Consider the following 20373-nt stretch of genomic DNA (forward strand, 5'->3'; position numbering starts at 1 on the left):
AAAAAACGGCTAGCTGCGAATAGATGCCGATGTGAATGGATGCGGCTTTCCACTCCGGATTAGGCCCAAATGGATGGGCTTAATCAGGAGGAAGTGTCGCGAGGCAGACATCCGCAGTCAGCTGCAGAATCTGCCTGAAAAAAGGCAGTTTGTTCCTGCTCGTGGAAAAATTAACTCACTGGTGGTTTTTTGAGCCAAAAAACTCCATCTGAACCCAGCTTTAGGGTTTTGCTATCCATAACAGTCCTAACATCATAGATTTCAGTGCAGGCACATGGCCATGTGGAGGAGGGGGTTCTGATTTATATACAAGTTCTGCCAGCATAGGAGACAATACTAGTGTTGAAAAAGCTAGTCTTCATAAATCTCCCCCATTCTATTTATACACAAAATAGATAATAGCTCGAGTAGGGGGAACTTACATAAGGCAAAGAATTATACAACAAAATGCAGAGGTCATCTAAGGGGGCGTTCACACTACCGTCTGTGTCCGACAGGTAGTGTCCGCTCCTAGTGTCCGCTCAAAATCTGGCACGGACATTAGGAGCGGACACTAGCTGTGTCCGTGACACTTATTTAAATGGACATCGGGTGCGTTCTTTTGCACTCCGTGCCCTTCCTTCACTGTTCGCATGTAAAGATGTCCGATGTTTCAAGCGGACAGAAAAACCCGACATGTCAGCACGAGACCCCAAAATAATCAGAATAGTAGGCAGTTTGTCAGAATCATATACATGCAAGTCCCTATTCTGCCATTTCCTCACATATCTTGCTCCAAGTCACATAACCCTATATACTGAAGGGCTCAGATGTTCCTCTAATTATAAATTATTCCCTAGTCTATGGCTAAGCTCTATGTAGCAGGATAATTATAGGCAGGCCATGCACATAAGATAAAGGACACTTTCTTGTGAAATAACCACTTGCAAGCAAACAATATTTCATCCACTACCAAGGGACACAGCACATTTGGGAGGATGTTTAAGATTATATGAAATCTCTGCTTAATAAATCAAGAAATTCATGGAGAAGCCAATGGAAGAAAGACTACAAATGTACACCACATTGTGCATGCTCTACAAATCCTGCAGTTGTCTGTGTTGTCTGGACCCTGTAAGGACACTGGTTGCTTGATTCTGTCAAAATTATTTAATTCACAACAACACTTTGATCCCGATTTCTACAGAATATAAATTATTCTTAAGAATCAAACATAAAAGGAATGTTATACATCTGAGAATTTGGAGATAACAACAAGCCACAGAACAGGTACCAAAGAATAATGAAGCAACATGATATGAGCAGGAATAAGCCAGCAGGGGATGCATACACACCTCAACAACAATTAGAGGTTTTAGCAATAGAAGAAAATCATTTGTTTTGAACAAAAAGACCATGTTCTCCATTTCACCAATAAAAATCTGATTTACAGCAATGCTGGATCAATATACTGTATATACTTGAGTATAAGCCAACCCGAATAGAAGCCAACCCCCCCTAACTTTACTACAAAAAAAAAAAAAAAACCTGGGAAAACTTATTGACAAGTTTTTGGGTGCAGTAGACGCTGAAGAAAGGGAGGGGGTGTTTTGGTAGTCCGTCTGCCCCTTCCCAGAGCTGGCTGAATATAGCGTATCTGCAGTGCTCCTATTAACCCCTTCCCGACGGAATATGAAAGCAAAAGCCTGCAGAACCTTCTACGCCATCGGAAGACAACTGTACCACCTCAAACCACTGGTGAGGATCTGGCTGCAGATATTTGACACAGTCATCTCCCGGATCCTTCTCTATGGCAGCGAGGTTTGGGGCCCAGCGACCAGACCAGTCAAAGTGGGATTCCAGCCCAACAGAGAACTTCCACCTGGAGTTCTGCTCCATGTCCATCGCAGCACCTCCAACATGGGATGCCGGATAGAGCTAGTCAGATTCCCCCTATGGCTCACTATGCAGAAGAGGCCGCTATCATTCTGGACACACATACATGGCAGCAGTCCTGGCACTTACCACCACCAAGCCTGGCTGAGCCACAGAGCCCCGAGAAAAACTGATGGCCCCCCCCCCCCCCCCCAACCAAGCATCAGTCATCCGCCAAGCTAAAACCCCCAACATGCCCTGAACAAGGCTCAAATAAAAGGAGTCATTGAAAGAGACAGAGCGGTACATCAAGGAATGGAGAAGCGCAATAAATAACTCCAAGAAACTTGCTGTGTACCAGTCATTATAAAGGGATTACACTATGGCCACCTAATTAGAGAGAATACACCACCCCAAACACAGACAGACCCTGAGCCGGTACAGACTGAGCGCCCACAACCTGGAGCGACACAGGCAGACGTACAAGCCACTGGAGAATAGACTGTGCCAGCATTGTGACCAGGGGGCCCTAGAAGACGAGACCCACTTCCTGCTATACTGCACCAAATACTCAGCTGTGTGGGCCGTTTACTACCAAAGACTCTCTGCCCACATCCCAGACTTCATATCTGCAGATGAGAAGAGGAAACTCTACATCCTACTGGGAGAGGAGAAGTCCACTGTGGAGATCGCTGCCCAATACGCGTCCAACTGTCACCAAACGAGGAAGATGAGACTCCACGGACTGTTATACCCCAAATCAACCCCCCCCCCCCCCATACATCTGTCACCAACTAAGAGGAAGATGAGACTCCATGGACTGTTATACCCCAAATCAGCCACCCCACCCCCCATACTCTCCCCCTCGACTCCAACTCCCCCTGCTTTACTAGCTCTGGCAATGCCAAATATCCATTCGGACGTGCCAATAAAGCCGATTTGAGCAGTGCAGATACCCTATACTTAGCCTGGATGTAGTTAGGCTGAATTCCAAGTGGTGGTGGGGGTTGGGGGCTCAGTCTCGGGGAAGGGGCAGTTAGACAACTTTTTCCCCGCTACGACCTTTAATGTACAGGAAAAATATATTCATAGAGATTTGTAGAGTGGGTGTTTTTGGACACAGGGATAACGTGTGTTTCACATGTGTTCTAGGGAAAGATTTGAATTTAATACTTTTTATTTATTTTTTTTCACTTTTAATTCCCCCCCCCCCCCCATTTATTAGACCCCCTAGGGCAGCGGTTCTCAACCCGTGGGTCGCGGTCCCGGCAGGGGTCGAGTGACCAAGACACAGGGGTCGCCTAAAGCCATTGGAAAATACATATTTCCGATGGCTTTAGCCGCTGAGAAGCCGTGCTACCTTTAGCAGCAGGGTAGATCCTAGTGGGCTGAAGGACCTTTGATGACGTCGGGACCATGTGATCAGGCTTTGGTCTGGGCAAAGGTAAGATGGAGAGAAGAGACAGCATGTGTGAGTATGATAGTGGGGTACAGGCTGTGTGTGAGTATGATAGGAGGGTTCAGCGCGACCATCGTGGCAGGCGTGTTTTGACCCGAGAGTGACGCAGCTCCCCGCGTCACTCTGTGCCTAAATCCGCTATACCGCCCCCTGTGTGAACTAGCCCTTACAGTTATGAAGTAGCCACCAAAATTATTTTTTGGTTTGGGGTCACCGCAACATGAGGAACTTTATTGCGGGGTCACGGCATTAGAAAGGTTGAGAACCACTGCCCTAGGGGGTCTTGAACCCTAAGGGGTCTGATCACTAATGCAATGCATTGTATAGAGCAGCCTGCAAAAGAGAAGCACTGCCAGCCGGGGAGCCTTTAAAGGAGCTCTGAGGGGAATCCCCAGCCGGCCAGACCTGAAGGAGAACTGCAGCCAGCCGTGCAAGAGGGCTGAGGGGAATCCCCAGCAGAAGCGCTTCAGCTGGCGGCCGGCCACAGTTCCTATCTAAAGGATCGCACGAGAAAGCAGTCGCGCCCACTCCCTCCAGCAGCATGGCGGCACCTGCCTGGACCCCTGGTACCGGGACATCGTAGAGCATCTCCGCTGTAACTCTTAGCTCCCTCTCTGATTGCAGGGAGCTCCGACATTACCGCTGTAAAAGTTACAGCGGAGCTGCTGGTTGGTATGGTGATCGCACTGAAGCAGAGCATCGCCATTATAGTTACAAACCCGGCATCCGGCCCTGGCATACAGACACTGGGGCGGGTGCCGGGCCACAGCATCGCCATGCTCATAGCTGGAGTGTAGACGATGCTGTTAATTTCAAACTGCAGAAGTACTTACGGTACTTCTGCTAGCAGGCCCGGAACGCAGATTGAGTGGGGGGGCGGGGTCTGTATTCCGGTCCTGCTAGCAGAAGTACCACAAGTACTTCTGCAGTTTGAAGTGAGCAGCATCGCTATGCTCCTGCTATGAGCGTGGCAATGCTGCGGCCCGGCACCCGTCCTGGTGTCTGTAACTATGATATTGCTGAATTACCGTAATGACCCGGGTATAAGCCGAGGCAGACTTTTTCAGCACAAAAACTGTGCTGAAAAAACTTTGCTTATACTCGAGTATATACGGTAATCCAATATTCAGGAAGCTAAATCTTATGAAGCTATACTGTGTACTATTTATAGAAATAGCATGGGTGATGCAGTGAGTGGGGAACCAACAGTCCGATTCTGTAGCAAGCATACTATGTGAGCTGGTATGGACAGACCATGCAGCACCATCCTTCCATTCCCTATTCTACTCCAATTTCACTGTGTGTACTGAATCTCATGCACTGACAGAACTGCTCCAGAATGTTCAGTAGCCATGAGCCCATAGCCAGAGTGCAGTTCCTGCACGTATGCAACCCCTCACACTCATTTTCTGGAAACTCTGTGTCAAAGCACATGCAAGCAAAGTCGAGTGAACATGCTAACCGCCCATATAACTGTATTGCAATATATTGTGAAATTCAATTTATGTCTATTACACGCTACCTATAGTAGCATGTAATAGAATCTTAGCAACAACAAGTCAGGGAACCTTCTACTGAGTCACCTACAAATGACGTTTTTATAGGGTACAATACGGCCCTGGCTCGCAATTGATTGAGGCACAGATCATGGCTGTATGATGTATAATACAGCTGGTACCCAGTTGGGTATGGAGAAGGCTCAGCTGCTGAGCCCTGTCCATACTTCCTTATCTACACCATGTGGTACAGGTAAGTCATGTGTTGCTAAGGGGTTAACCACTTTCAGGAAATAAATGGAAGATTGTTTGTGTAATGAAGTTATACAATCACAATATACTTTCTGCAAGTCTGTCCCTCAGGTTTTTCTAGATCTCTGCTTGTTGGCATTCTTAGTTTACTTCAAGGAAAAAAAAAAAAAAAAACAGAACTGTATAGTTTTTCATTATAAGGACAACATTAATATTCTGAAACTAAACCACTTTAAGAGAAACTTTGACGCATGGAAGAAAACTTTCTAATGATAGTCAACGCTCTATTAATAGATATATATTCTACAAGTCAAATGGAACAAGACAAAGCCTAAAGCAGAATATGATACTTACTCACACAGCACCACATATCTTTCAAGGCACTCAAGCAAAAGCTCGCTTCCTCCATGATGGAAGTGGAGAGCTGGAAGGATAACATCATCCTTCAAGCAGAAAACAAAATAAGACCAGCCCATGCCTTCTTTGTTCTGTTTAATTGACTTGAGGTCAGTCAAGCTGAAGGAGAATGACCATTTGCTTTGGCTATTTATCGGACTTTGAACACCTAAAGAAAAAAAGTTTACAGAAACAAAATACATGACTTAAAAAGGAGAAATATCATGGAAGGCAGAAACCTGAATAGGCTAAAAGAAGGTTTAGTAAAGGAAAAGAAATATAAATATAATTAATAAGACTCTGCCCTGGTCATATGATGCATAACTTATTACAAGAGACAGCTGTAGTAAGGCTGTGTGTACACCACACTGTCACTGAAGAATGGCATTCAGTTTTTAATTGCAGTAATGCCCATCACATGTCACCTGTATGCTAACCGCCAGGAAATGAAAGACTCCTGGTACACTACTATTATAACATAGTAGAAATGAGTTACTACATGCTTTTACTTCAGAGAGAAATAAGAAACACACCAAGAAAACTGTGTAAACTCAAACTGCTGTTACACATCTGGGTTATTAGCTGCAAGTACTGCTGTGCCTTACAGCTAACTGCACCTTATATAGGAATATGGATATTAGAAAACTGTCTCCATTTTAAAAAACTGGACCAGCCATTTAATGTAGCACAATATGTATATATACAGACCTCCATTTGAGAATTGCCGCCTCTTGAAAGAAACGGTGTTAACCATATCCCATTCTGCTTCATAACTGTTTTGATGCTCAGGGCCACCAATATTCCGTTCTTTTGGAGACTGGTTCCACTGCACAACTGAACTAGAGTCCTTTGATAAAGTTCAAGGTAAACCGGTTAGAAAACTGACAAATATACATAGGATTGAAAAAAAAAAAAAAAACAAAAGTACTCTTTTCCTCTGTTGAGTTCCTTAGCTGCATTTCACTAATAATGGGCTTAATTTCTAAGGACTTATCCCACGGATCAAATATCAGATTAGTGGGGGTCCAACACCTGGCACCCCACATCAATCAGCAGCTGATACACAGAAAACAGAACAAGAAGCAGGCACTGCTGTTGTCTGCATTGTGGCAGGACCTGGTACTGCAGCTCTGAATGGGAGCCAAGCTGCAGTCACTAAGTTTTGCTACTACACAGGACAGCGCTGTCTGCTTCTTGTTGTGTATAATCTGCTGAGAATTGCAAGTCAATGGGGGTCTTTAAGATCTAGGTAAAAGTAATATATAAATATATATTTATTAAACTCTGCACATAGGATTTTTGGAGAATGTATTGTACATGTACAACTCCACAACAATTACACTGTTCCCTTTGATGCAAGACTGAATGAAGGTGTAAAGTGGCATTTTTTTCACAATTAAAATTGTCAAATTTCAGAAAACATGGACGAAAAATATTTTAGAATTAAAAGGTTGTATTTAATTTCTAAGAAAAAAAAAAAATTGCAGATACTTGTGGGATCAAAATGGTTGCGAATTAGAGCAGCCCTGCCGACATTCTTGTGTGTTTACCCTCGATGTCCATGTGCAATTACATGTGATTAAAAATGCAGGAGATACCCCTTGTATATGTTGTACATCAATTTGCATTAAATAGTTAAACAAGAGACTGTGGTAAATATGAAGTGCTAATACAGGGCTTTATAGAAAAAGATCACTCATGGCTGGAAGTTCATTTTTGTAAGCTTGGCGATAGGCCCTGTTCACATCACGTTAATGCTCTCTGCCGAGTTATAAACTTAAAAAAAAAAAAAAAAAAACCTTCACATAATCTGATATTCCAACCTATTTCTCTACAATCCTTTGACTAAATGGTCAAACCTAGTGCAAATATGTTTACTTTGGTCTACATTTTACACTTATGTTGGCATACAATTTTTTCGTGGCTAATGGCATACCATCACCTTATTAAGTCTCCATGCAAAAAACTTATTTTATCATCAACCGCGGATTAAAGTGTGGACCCATACAGCTCTAAGGGTGCATACACACGTCCGCGATTTCTGTGGCTGTGTGTCCGGGCTGTAGAAGGAGTCCACAAATTGTGAAGCATGTAGTGTATTTGTCGACATTTACAGTGCAGACAAGTGTAGTGGATCTATACAAGTCATTTTGTGGATCCGTGATTGCAGATGATATACTGTCAGGTTTGGTTTTTGTTTCTTTTTCCTTTTTTTTTGCTCATTGATGATCAGCATTTATGAACAGCAAAACCGCTACAGTCAAATGCATGTAGCCTAAGGGAGCCTATGTGATACGCGCGTAATACATTGAAAGCAATAGGGAAAAAAAGCCTCCCATTAATTTCAATGGGGAGCACTTGTATGCCAGCACCCATAGAAATTAATGAGATCTGGTTTTTACACGCTCATTCTGAATGAGTTTTACGTTCAGAGTGAGCAGAGCGTAACTCCGTGTGCAGGCTCCCTAAAAGTCTACTGCTTTATTCTATTCTCCAAAGAGCTTATATGCAACATAACCTTACAGTCACAACTGACTTTTACAAATGTAACTCATTTGTATAGTTTAACTACTATTAGTTAGAAGCAAAAAAATTAAATTTTAACCCTAGACTTATAAGAAATTGTAAATACACATACAAATGTATGCCTACACTTAATATATAGTAACGCAGAAAAAAAAAATTGATTAAAATTGTATACTTTTGTCTACCTTTGTAGTATATACGTTCCATGTAGACTTGTGATGTGAACAGGGCCTAAAGCTGCCAGTCCTGTGCTTCAGATGCAGATCCTTGTGACTGATCCTCTTTGGACAAATAACATACCTTTACAGCACAAAGTATATTTGATGAATCCAATGTTTCTTCAAGCGGTCTCCAATCTACAATGACTTCCATATCCTTTAAGTCAAACACAAGTGTATAAAAATCATAGGCAAGTTTATGGGAGTCGATCATGAGGAAAAGCAACATCAAATCAGCCACAATGTACTATCACATCTGTGGGAAAAACCGTGGCGGCAATGAATCGCAATGAGTAAGGGACTTTGTCCGGAAACACGTAGGCTTTTTGACCATTGTACCCATGGTTTTGTAAGCATTTTAATCTTTGCATGATTAAAAGTTAAATTTTATATTTATGTGATGGGGCTGATATTTTTATCCCCATCTTAAACATGCTACAGCTCCCAAGTACACTTTAGGCTGGTCTTACACGACCATAGTTTAAGTCCGCAATTGAGGGTTTTCAATTGCGGGCCATTTGCGGACACATTATAGTCAATGCGGCCTCGTACACCACCGGATATTTTATCCGTGGTGTGCCGGGCCGCAACTGAGGTCCACACTTTTTGGAACATGTATACAATTCACGGCACTGCACGGACATAGAGTTCTATGGGCGAGTGCGGCAGCTCACGGACATCTGCAGAGTGTAAGTTGATGATCAGCAACTTGCGGACTGCAAATGCATTATGGTCATGTAAGACCAGCCTTACTGGTTCCGCCCCCCCATGATTTTCTATTAAGGATTGGGAAAAAAAAAAAAAAAAAAAAAACCACACAACACAAAACAAACAAACCACACACACGGATAGCAGAATTGCCATCCCTCCAGGAGTTAATCAAATCATTTCAATAAGCTGTGCTGTCCGAAAACGCTTCACTGGATTGGCCACATCTTCAGGCAAAACTTGAGAATATGACAGTGGCATCGCTGGAGTTTTCAGACAGCACTGGAAACACCCCAGTGCTGTCTGAAAACTCATTTACATATGGAAGATAGATATTTCTCAGGAATGGCAGCATGGATCAGAATAATAGAGGCAAGAGAAGAATAGCCTATTCAAGGCTATTCTGCCATGTACTTAGCTTTTAAAAAAAAACCAAAACCCTTGTTCCCAAGTATCAATCTAGACCAAAGTTTCCAAGCAATAAGTGCTTTTATTGTTAGTGCCTGATATGCTATTTAGACTCTGTACTGTCAGGAGGAGGGCGAGTAAGGCAGCAGCAGACAGGGGTGTGGGTCTGAGCTCTGACACCGATTGGAGCTTTGAATCACTCCCCTTGTCTGACACTGTCCTTCTGACATTACAGAGTCCAAGTGCTACATAAGGCCAGGTAACACTGGGTTTTTTGGTCCAGAAACTGAGGTAGAAGCTGCCTCAGTTTCCAGACCAAAAAAAAAACAAAAAAAAAAACAAACAAAAAAACGGGTAGCTGTGATTAGATCCCGATGCAGTGCACCAGCATGGGCCTAGTTGGGAAGGAGAGTGTCTTCAGGCAGAATCGCCTTGCAAATCCACATGAAGAATGAGCATGTCGATTTTTGGCTTCCGGTAAAAAGAATTGACTGGCTCCCATTGATTTCAATACGGAGCTGTCTTTTGGACAGGATTTTGAGGCGAATTTGGGGGAAAAAAAAAAAAAAAGTGTGAACTCAGCCTAAGGCACCCAAACTACCTGCGCTAATTGCTTGGGAATGGTGGAAGCTACAGAAAAATTTACAACCAGTGAAGCAGTGCCCATTAACAGATGCTAAAAACTGGCATTGAGAGGTGGGGAAACATTCTCTTTATGATCAGTAGGAAAATCGGTATTGACTAATGAAAGTACTTGTAGGGTGGCTTCTACACTTTCCAAAGATCTGTTTCTTATTCTGATTACAGCTCCATTTTCATGAAAAGCAATGTTTTATTCTTATACAAATGAACTGAAAAAAAAAAAAAAAAAAAAAAAAAAAAAAAAAAAAAAAAAAAAAGAGGCTTGGGGGTGATGTCACTCAAGTAATGGGGGTTGGAGCCGGACGGCAGCTAGTTGTGATTATCTATTGCACAGATTGAAACCCCAGTAGAAGAAGAAATACCCTAAAGCAGTGATGGCGAACCTTTTAGAGACCGAGTGCCCAAACTGCAACCCAAAACCCACAAAATTTTCACGGAGTGCCAACACGACAATATAGACTTAATACTATGCGGATCCACAATTGCGGACAGTTACTGACCAAAAATTACAGTCATGTGGGGCTTTACAGAGCTTTCAATAATACAAACAACGTTGTACTGAAATGTAAAGGTCTCGGCATTTGGTACTTTGAACAATTAATTTTCACTATTTACATCGCACAGGATCTGTTTTATAGTTACCGTGTAATATTCTTACATCCTGTACTAATATCACGTCTGCTATAAAACAGATACTGTGTGATATAAATAGTGAGGGGACCCCAAACAGTATTATATGCTCTGCAGTGGGCCCACCACACAATATTATATTCTCCACAGTACCACAGTAGCCCCCCAGTGTTATATGCTCCGCAGTAGGTGTCCCCCCCCCCACAGGATTATATGCTCCACAGTGGCATCCACACACAGTATTGTGTGCTTATAAATAGCCCCCCCCCCCCCAGTATTATATGCTCTTTAGTACACCCCCCAGTATTATAAGCCACCCCAGTATTATAAGCCCCCCCCAGTATTATACACCCCACCCAGTATTATAAGCCCCCCCAGTATTATAAGCCCCCTCAGTATTATACACTCCCCCCAGTATTATACACTCCCCCCAGTATCATACACCCCACCAAGTATTATAAGCGCTCCCCCCAACATCATATACACAGTGAGCCACTCTCATACTCACCCCTGAAGAGCCGCCGGCATCCACCTTCTTGTCACTGGCGGCGCTGATGACGTCATCTTGCCAGCGTCGGGGCAGAGGTCAAACTCTGCAGCCAGTGTAGGCCGCGGTCGCGCGATCCGCGGCCTACCCTGACAGCTTTCAGCTGTATGTGCATTTGCACATACAACTGAAGGCAGTGATCGCTCATCAACGGGGAATCCTGTACCGGATTCCCTGTTGGTGAGCGATCCGGGCGACCGCACGCGTGCCAGCATGGAGGGCTCTGCGTGCCCTCTCTGGCACACGTGCCATAGGTTCGCCATCACTGCCCTAAAGTAATTTCAGCTAGTTTTCATATGAATAAAATCCTGAATTTCATGAAAATAGAACTGCAACGCAGAAAAAGGGCATCTTTGGAAAGCATAGAAGTCGTTAGTTTGGTACCAATTTTCCTGCTGATAGGCTCCCTTTAACTTTGCATATTGCTTATATGTGTATATGTTTGCATGCACAAGTTAATTATGCCTTTATAAAAACCCTTAAGCCCATGCACTTGAATAAAGATAAAGAGATGACGCTATCATCTTGCATGTTCAACCAGTAGGACATCTGAAGTGATGCACACTACTCACTTCTAGCAATTACAGTTATAAGTAGGCACAACAAAAGCAAGCGGTCCAAAACACTATTACAAAGTAGTGACTAAGAACACAATACCTTTTCTATAACATGCAGGGTTCCTGGAATTAAGCTGTCTTGATCTTCTAGTTTCCCACATGACGAATGTATGAAGACCCCTTCCTGGTCATAAACCACCTGTAATCGGAGTGGACAACAACACACATCAGGTTATTGTATAAGGAAAAAGGGAGCACAACTGTAAGTTGTACTTTAGCTTCTGTTGACGCCACAATCATGGCTTCCATTCCCGCATTGATAGAAAAATAGCCCTTTAGCCTCAGTACAAGCATAGACTTACATTTAAGTTCATAATTAATATTATCATTGTTAATAGGGAGGAAGAAAGTTTGGTTGGCAGGTCACCATATTAGCTGCAAAATATGCCTTGCAGTCAGACCGGACTCCAAATGTTTTCATAAGTTAATGGTTTTCACCCTGGATAATGCCTGCAACATAATATAGGTCCCCTTTATAGAAGTGATCACAGATCACTCCTGTGGAATAAGGTTATAGACGTAATGCAGCGACCCTTCATGGTTTGTTCCAGCCAAGGCCATTCACTGCATAGGGTGCCACAGCATGGACCCATCCAAGTAAATAGGGATGGCTGAAGTTCCCTACACTACAGGATAGTCAAAAGCAACAGAGCTAAACCAGCATTGTATCCCCTTCAGGCTTAGGATCAGCGATAAGACATTCTAGCATTATGAACTGATCTAGCTTTTACCCGCGACTTCGTCTGCGGTGATTTGAGAATTGGGCGGACACAGACGTGTGAAACTGTAAAAGTGCTTTAAAAAGTTTGGTGGGATAGCAAATGTGATGTGTTGTATTGTGTATGTAGTGATACAGACAATGTGAGTGAGTAGAGTGAGGGCTACTCCTGAGGTGACAGTAAGGAGTGTGCAGGCAGGTTGAGGCAGGAAATGCCAGGCAGTGTGTGTGAGTCTATAGCTGGGGCTAGGAGTCCTGCTTTTGTGAGTCTCCTGCTAGGAAGCCATGTTGTTTAGTGGCACCAAAAATAGCCTGTGACTCAATCCTAAGGGAAAACTATGTTTGTGGAAAATTGCACGCAAATCCGTCTAGGCGTTTTAGCGTGATTGAGGAACAAACAAACATCCAAACACACAAACTTTCACACTTATAATATTAGTAGGATAGGATTAGCAGAAACACAGCCAAAACATAATGAGGTCTCAGCCGTTTAACACCACGCAAATAAGCTAACGATCAGCCACAACACAATCGTCTGTAGGAACATTGACACGAGTTACACCAGCAGCAACCATTACGGATTAAAGAGGCCAGTCAGGGAGTCCGTACTACAGAGTGCGCAAAGTAACAATTGATCAGCAAAATTTGGCTCTATACCACACACATGTAGCTTCAGATAACCACAGGAGGCTTACGAGTAAGAACAGCCAAGGCTGGATTTTCAGTGTTTTTTGCCAAAAAATGCTTACATTTTATACAAAAATACCATGTGATATTTAAAGACGAATATTTGTTTTTTTGTTGTTTTTTTTTTGGGGGGGGGGGGGGGGGGACGGGACGGGACTGTGTGGATCCAGACTTAAAGTAAGCCTGGTGGCATTTGTTCCTGCCGAAGTGGTCACAGGCTGATCTCGCCAAGAAGAAAGATCACAATTTGTTAGGCCACAGAATAGCAGGACCGCTTCCTTACATCAGTAGCAGAATAATGAATTCCCCTCATTTGTAATGTGGTTAATGCAGTCCATTTAACTTTATTCTACTGACTGCATTGGACTTTAAGGGCTAGTACACATGGGGTTCCACGTGAACACATTCCGTTCCAGACTAGGCCCAAATGAATGGGCCTAGTCTGGAGGGTGGAGTCGCGAGGTGAACGCCGCAGCTGAATTAGCCGCAGAAGCCGCCTGAAGAAAGGGCAGCTCACTTTTTTTTTCCCACAAGAAGGAAATGACCGGCTCCCATTGATTTCAATGGGAGGCGGCAGGATTTTGACATGGATTCAGTGTCAAAATCCTGACCATTGTGCCCCGAGGGAACTAGCCCTAATAGAATGTAAGGCCAGGAAGGCATGTCCTCAGCTGCAGCTTCTGTGTGAACTTGCACTACAGTGGGTCATTGCAAACTCATCAGCCATGGTTGAGTTTATCCAGGTCTACCTTAGTAGGACAGCCCTGATCTACAGACAACTGTCCCAAACAGAGCCCAGCATAACTCCAAGCACATTCTCACTGGGACCAATAGAGGACACAGTGCTAAGGTACACATAACATTGAGGTGTACAAGTCAGTTGTTTACACAATACCTATAGGACAGTACAGACAATGAAAAGTAAGGGAAAGGTCCCCACCACCTTCCTTTACAGATGGATAGGCAGCAGTCATTGACCTGCTGTACCATCAACATGAGGGCAGCTGTCAAAATGTAGTTAGACATTAAAGAAGGTCGTCCAGGAGAACCACTTTTTAATATGAGGCCGGGGATGGTGTAAAACAAAACACCATTCTCCCCTGTCCCCAGTGCCTCCCAGTCTAGTCCTGCTGCTCCAGTGGAAGTCCAAAGGCATGCGAGTATTGAGGACAATCAGTAGCAGGTCTGGACTGCGCTATGAGATACCAGAGCACCGAGGCAGGAGAGTTTTTTTCTTTTTTCTAACCTTCCCCCAGCCTCATTAGAAAAACACAAAAAAAAAAAAAAAAAAAAAAAAAAAAACTTATGATCAAGTTTGTAAATGAGAACATCCTTGTATACAAACCTGTATCCTACCCTATCATACATCTACTACATATCGCAGGGGAGGCAGCTGCCTTTTGGGGTTTCATTAACGTGTAACTGGTGTTAAACATGTAAGGGAGCGTTCACACTGTCCGCTGCTAATGTCCGTTCAAAATCTTCTGCGGACATTAGCCTTGTCCGTGAAATTTTGTATTCATTTAAATGGACATCGGGTGGTTCTTTTACAGTCCGCGGGTGTCCTTAACTGTCTGTTCCCAAAGATTTCCAAAGGAACAGTACCAGGACTTATTTTTTTTTTTAGTATTTGCAATGTGGAGTCCCAGCCTCAAAGTGAATGAAGCAGAATTGCTATACCTAACAATCCATGAACAGGTGTGGCACTGTCTAGGAGAAATCAGACTTGTCTATTGTTCTTACTTGTTCTTGGTAAATCCAATTTAACCCCTTAGTCACACAAACTGTAAAAAACCTTCCCAAAATGTCATTTTATTTATTGCAGATTTTGAGTTCATGGCTCAAGCAAAATATAGCTGCCTCACTTCCTTGGGGTCTTATGCGCATTTAAACCAGTTATTCCTCTCTGCATTCTCTTTCATAGATTTTTACATTTTATTTCAATGAAGCTTTACAAAACCCTCAATGTTAATTTTAATTAAGACTGATAATGTGACCATTGAGGGCTCAGTGGTCCATGATGGTATTCAGAAAACCAGAAGTACACTGGAATCCAGGAGAGGCGACTAAGGGCCCGTTCACACAGAGTAAACGCGCATGTATTTTGCCAAAATACACGTGTAAAAATAAGACTCCCATTGACTTCAATAACATTTTACACGGGTATTTTGACATGTAAAAAAAAAAAATTGGAGTCTTCTTTTTACACGTGTATTTTGTCAAAATATATGCACGTTTACTCCGTGTGAACCGGCCCTTACACTGTTTTTCAGGTTTGCTCTCCGCCCAAGAGTCTCCATTAAGTATACGCTGGGACCTACAGAGACCCCAGAGTATAACGGCAGCATTGGCTCATACGTCAAGTGGGTTGAACAAAGTTGCACTTAAAACCTCACAGATATTATAACTGCAATGAAATAATCAACCTGTTCCTTAATCCAGATAACTGGTTATTTTTGTATTAATTGCCCACTCCTACTAAGGGATTACATGGTCAGCACGTCTTTTGTTTGGAACTTTGTTCATGATATGACCCCACCCATTATAGTACCCCCTCCCCTGAGGTCAGTGACAAGATGATTTCTCATTCTCCTCTGTACACTGTCAGCAACACATGCTCTTCTATATGCAGGCTGAAATGAAAGCTTCAAGTAAATGCAGCTCCACTTCAGTGTCATCTCAAAATATAGATTAACGTTAAAACAAGACCCAGATCATTGTACTAGCCCCAATGGCTCTGGAGCTAGAGCCGTGTGTGACGGCATCCTCTACCGTATCACTGAGCATGTACTGCTTGGGGTAAACTGAAAATACTGAATTCTGGTGACAGATTCCCTTTAACCTCCTAACAATTTTGAATGGCAGCGGTTTAAAGGGAGTCTGCCACCAGAACCTTGTATACCAACCCAGCCCCGCTGATGGATTCAGGAGAACACAGCACGATTGTCAATATTACAGGGGTCTCTTCACTCTGGAGACTGACAACACTAGACAGTATTCATGACTGTTCTCCTTCCAGCAGGAACGTGGCATTACCAGGGCAGTGCCAGGAATCCAGAACCACCTTGCCCTGAGCTTGGGAGTCACCATTGCATGTGGTATATGGCACATAAGTTTCTTCAGGTCTTAGGCACTTTTAACCATTTCATGCCACTCCCATTGCACAGCCTGGAGAACCAATAGGAATACCATAAGGTCAATGTATGTGCACACGCAGTCTGCAGCACAGGCTCCAGAGGTCAGTCATGGACTGCTGCACCTGGAGGTTTCCTTGGCGTGGGCACCACGTAGTAAGTGGGATGTACATGAGGGGGCGCCATGGTACATGAAGGCTGCAGGTCACTATGGCTGGTTCTAGCGCTTAGAGCAGCAGCTTCATATACAGTGACTAGCACATGGCAGTTATACAGCACATTCCTATCATGCACGTTACTAAACAGCCGTACACATATAACGTTATCATGTATGCACACTACAACCGCCACTGACAGGCGCTTCCGGGATCACCGACACAACTAAACTTCCTTATTCCGTTACCTTTCCGGTGACAGGGGCCGCCATCTTGCCTACGAGTGTTTACGATGACGTCGCACACCTCACGTGTCCAGACAAAACACGTCCTCCGATGGTTCTTGCGCACGCGTAGTGTCGTTTTATTGAGTGACTAGGCGGACATGTGATTGTGTGTCACGGGGTGCAGACGCGTGTCAGCTGACGTGATTACCGTTAGGAGAGTTCTAGTAATGACAGGGCGGACTGTGGGACGTTGCATCATCCCCGCCCTGCACTAGTGTGCGGCCTGTACGGGGGCCATCTAGCGACTGTCTTGTGGCTTACATTCAGTGCTTTCTGAGCTGTCACTGTGATGGAGGCCTGAAAGTTCTAGTGCGATTGGGCCCCCATTGGCCAGACAACTATCCCCGTGCCTGTAGATGGGGGTAAATGGCTATAACAGTGCAAAGCCCTTAAAGGGTTATTCCCACAGTCACTGGCACCTATGGAAAACAATAGAAAAAGCCCAATGAAATCCCCCATCCCTACCACTGTTTGACCACTGTTGTCAATGGATACGACCTATTAGTCCATATTCACACAGGACAAATGTGCCCAGTCTGTTTCACTTTCCTATATCTGTCATATATATTTATACTAGCTTCTGCCCGCGACTTTGTCTGCGTGTTGTTGGCGTCGATCCGCCTTTATTCAGCAAATTGCTGGCGTCAATGGTTTGCTTGCTCTGGCATTTCAGCAGCTGTGAAGCAGGCCTGCCGCTGATCTCGTTCCTCGAGCTGTGCCCGTGATTGTTCCAGCATTTGAGAAGCTCGCTGGGATGCCCTATAATGAGCGTGTTGTTGGCGCTGATGATCCGAGAGCTCTCAAGCTGGCCTGCCGCTGAACTCATTCCTCGCGCTGTGCCCGTGATTGTCCCGGCATCGCAGCTTGCTGGGAAGCCATATAATGAGCATGTTGTTGGCGTCGATGATCGCCATGCTCCAGCCGTTTCAGCAGCTGTCAAGCTGGCCTGCCGCTGAACTCATTCCTCACGCTGTGCCCACGATTGTACTGGCATTTCAGCAGCTTGCTAGGAAGCCATATAATGAGCATGTTGTTGGCGTTGATGATCCGCATGCTCCAACGTTTCGGCAGTGTGATGAACCGGCCCTCAATCATCATTCTCAGCTATATTTATAACTATCTATGTATTGTATCAGTGTGATGAATCGGACCCCAATCATGATTCTCAGCTATATATATGATTATCCATGTATTGGATCAGTGTGAGGAATGGCCAAAACTAATTATCTGTGGCCAGTTGCCAAGATCAAAAGCCATTGTCTCACCCTAGGCATGTCATTAACATATCTGTGCTAACTTCCTTGATTCTTAGCAGGGGGCCATCCTGGCTCTGAAAGTTCTAACACATGTGACCAGACAACCTGACTACCTGGATAACTTCAAAGAGTTATAGGTTTTTGATAATACTCTCTTCGAGGGAAGATGCTACCATTATGACAATTATATCTTCCAGTGCGTAGTAGTGAGACGCACGTTTTTAACCCAAAAACTTTAAGCCTACGGGCCTGGGAAGAGCCCAGGCCCAGTTCGCGTTACTCATCGGTAATTGGGGTATCATGTTTGGTGTCAATGTGTTGGGGAACTCGCTGTGAACCCCATCATGCCACTTGTTTGACTGTATGATCATGTGATGAGGAATTATGACCATTTATAGTTATTTGATTGCCAAGATAGAGAGTGGTCCGAAAGCCCTGATGATGTCATTTCAGGGTGGAACCCAGGGTCAATATAAGATTGACCTGGGGCGGAGATTCGGTTGTTCTTGTTCTTCTCTTCTGACACATCTGGACACATGTGAGCAAGTTGGCTCTGTGTGTGGCCCCCTCCCCCCTTGCTGGGGGGAAGGGCGGGGCAGAAGCAGCCATGTGCTGAGAGACAAAGAATGCCATGTGGCTGAGGGACTTTGAAAGAGAGCCATGTACTACTTTAACGCTAATGGACTTATGAGGAATATGATGTAACTCCCATCTGATTATGGACTATGGACTTTTTACAAAGGTATGGAAAAACTCTCTTTATTGCTATATGCTATGGAGGGGTGCTGCGGTGCCCCCACCAGAGACTTTAATGGACTGTATCTCCTGCCTTGTGGGTACCATGCGTTGGCTGCGGAATCGCCAGGTGCCTAAGGACTGTTTCTGTTTCTAATCTTTTAATCTGTTTTATCTCACTGCACTGTAACATACCTTCTCTGTAACCGTATAAGCTTGTGACCGCCAGGGTATATCTTTATATATATTTCTGATTGACCTAGTATCGACCATCTTGGGTTAATAAAATGTTAAAACTTTAGAAGGCTCTTCTCTTATTATCCTATAAGGCCCGGTCCTCTCTCTGGGTATTGTGGGAGCGGACGGTATAGTTAAGAAGGCGATCGCGGGTTCCGCCTGCGGCAAAGGCCGGGTGGGCCAGAGGTTGCGGCCTGGTGGCTGAGGTGCGGGCCGTGTCCTCGCACCTTGTGGGGCCAGACGCCGGGGCGGAACGGCGCGATACGTCACAGGCAGCTCTCAAGCTGGCCTGCTGCTGAACTTGCTCCTCGCACCATGCATGTGATTGTTCTGGCATCTCAGCAGCTCGCTGGGACACCATATAATGAGCGTGTTGTTGGCGTCGACGATCTCCATCAGCTCCGCTTGAGGAGAACTCTGTTGACTTCTGGCTACCTTCATAGCTCTCGTTGTTTTACAATTTTGCAACAAATTAGATTTTCCTTTTCCCGGCATGTTTAAAATTGGCAAACTGACAATTTAGATTAAAGGTGTTTTCCCATCCAGTGTGTCACAGCATGTTGCCTGAAGCTGATAAGATAATATGCAAATGCAGGTATACAAAGGACTAAGGGTTAGCTGAGTGTTTACACAGAGAGATAACAGACCTGGGACCTGAGATAAGCTGCTGCAAGAGCAGTTTAATTTAGTATGTGAACATAAATTCATAACAGTCGTGAAACCATGTAATTTACTGGGATAAAATGAAGCCTATGTGTTAATCGAGGTTACACTCTATGTGCCAAATCCATTCAGCCGTTTTTGCGTGATTAAGGAACATATATCCCAGTGGCGTAACTAGGAATGGCGGGGCCCCGTGGTGAACTTTTGACATGGGCCTCACCCCCACCCCCCCAAACCGACGCCAAAGACCTCGACCAACCCCCTCCTCCGCACTCTATTATGTCCCTTAGTGGTCCCTGCACACAGTATTATGTCCCTTAGTGTACCCTGCACACACAGTATTATCCCCCATAGTGTCCCCTGCACACACAGTATTAACCCCAATAGTGTCCCTTGAAAACAGTATTATGTCCCACTGTGGACACCCATAAACAATTATTATACTCTGGGGTCTTTTCAGGACAAGGGGTCTTGTCCTGCTTTAATGACGTCGGACATCACATGACCCGGGAAGCAGGCCCGGGTCATGTGACGTCAGAGATGTCAGACACGAATGACGGAGGCCTGGCAGGATCGTGGAGAGGTAAGTAACAGTATTTTTTAGGTTTCCATACCTCTCCCGGTCCGCCGATCATTATACTCGGGGGTCTGCAAAGACCCCCGAGTATAATGATAGTGTTTGTGGGGCCCGTGATGTCACTTGCCGATCCCGGCCCAGCCAGGATCGGCAAGTGAATAGGGCCCATAA

The 20373-nt window shown here is 44.5% G+C and overlaps 1 protein-coding gene across 2 annotated transcripts in view; it reads right to left on the reverse strand.

Annotated features, from left to right (window-relative positions):
- Window positions 1-16911, reverse strand: part of TBC1D15 (TBC1 domain family member 15) — a 58687-nt gene extending 41776 nt beyond the window's left edge. The window contains exons 1-5 of one of the 2 annotated variants that reach the window (XM_075274346.1): window positions 16696-16911; window positions 11794-11892; window positions 8284-8358; window positions 6166-6304; window positions 5416-5626 (exon numbers count right to left, since the gene is read on the reverse strand). In XM_075274346.1, coding sequence (XP_075130447.1) covers window positions 5416-5626; window positions 6166-6304; window positions 8284-8358; window positions 11794-11892; window positions 16696-16719 — 548 coding nt within the window. In that variant the 5' untranslated portion in view covers window positions 16720-16911. The other variant, XM_075274347.1, reaches the window with a different exon arrangement.
- Window positions 16912-20373: the final 3462 nt, after the last annotated feature.

This window comes from Leptodactylus fuscus, chromosome 5, assembly GCF_031893055.1.
Source record: "Leptodactylus fuscus isolate aLepFus1 chromosome 5, aLepFus1.hap2, whole genome shotgun sequence".
Taxonomy (NCBI): domain Eukaryota; kingdom Metazoa; phylum Chordata; class Amphibia; order Anura; family Leptodactylidae; genus Leptodactylus; species Leptodactylus fuscus.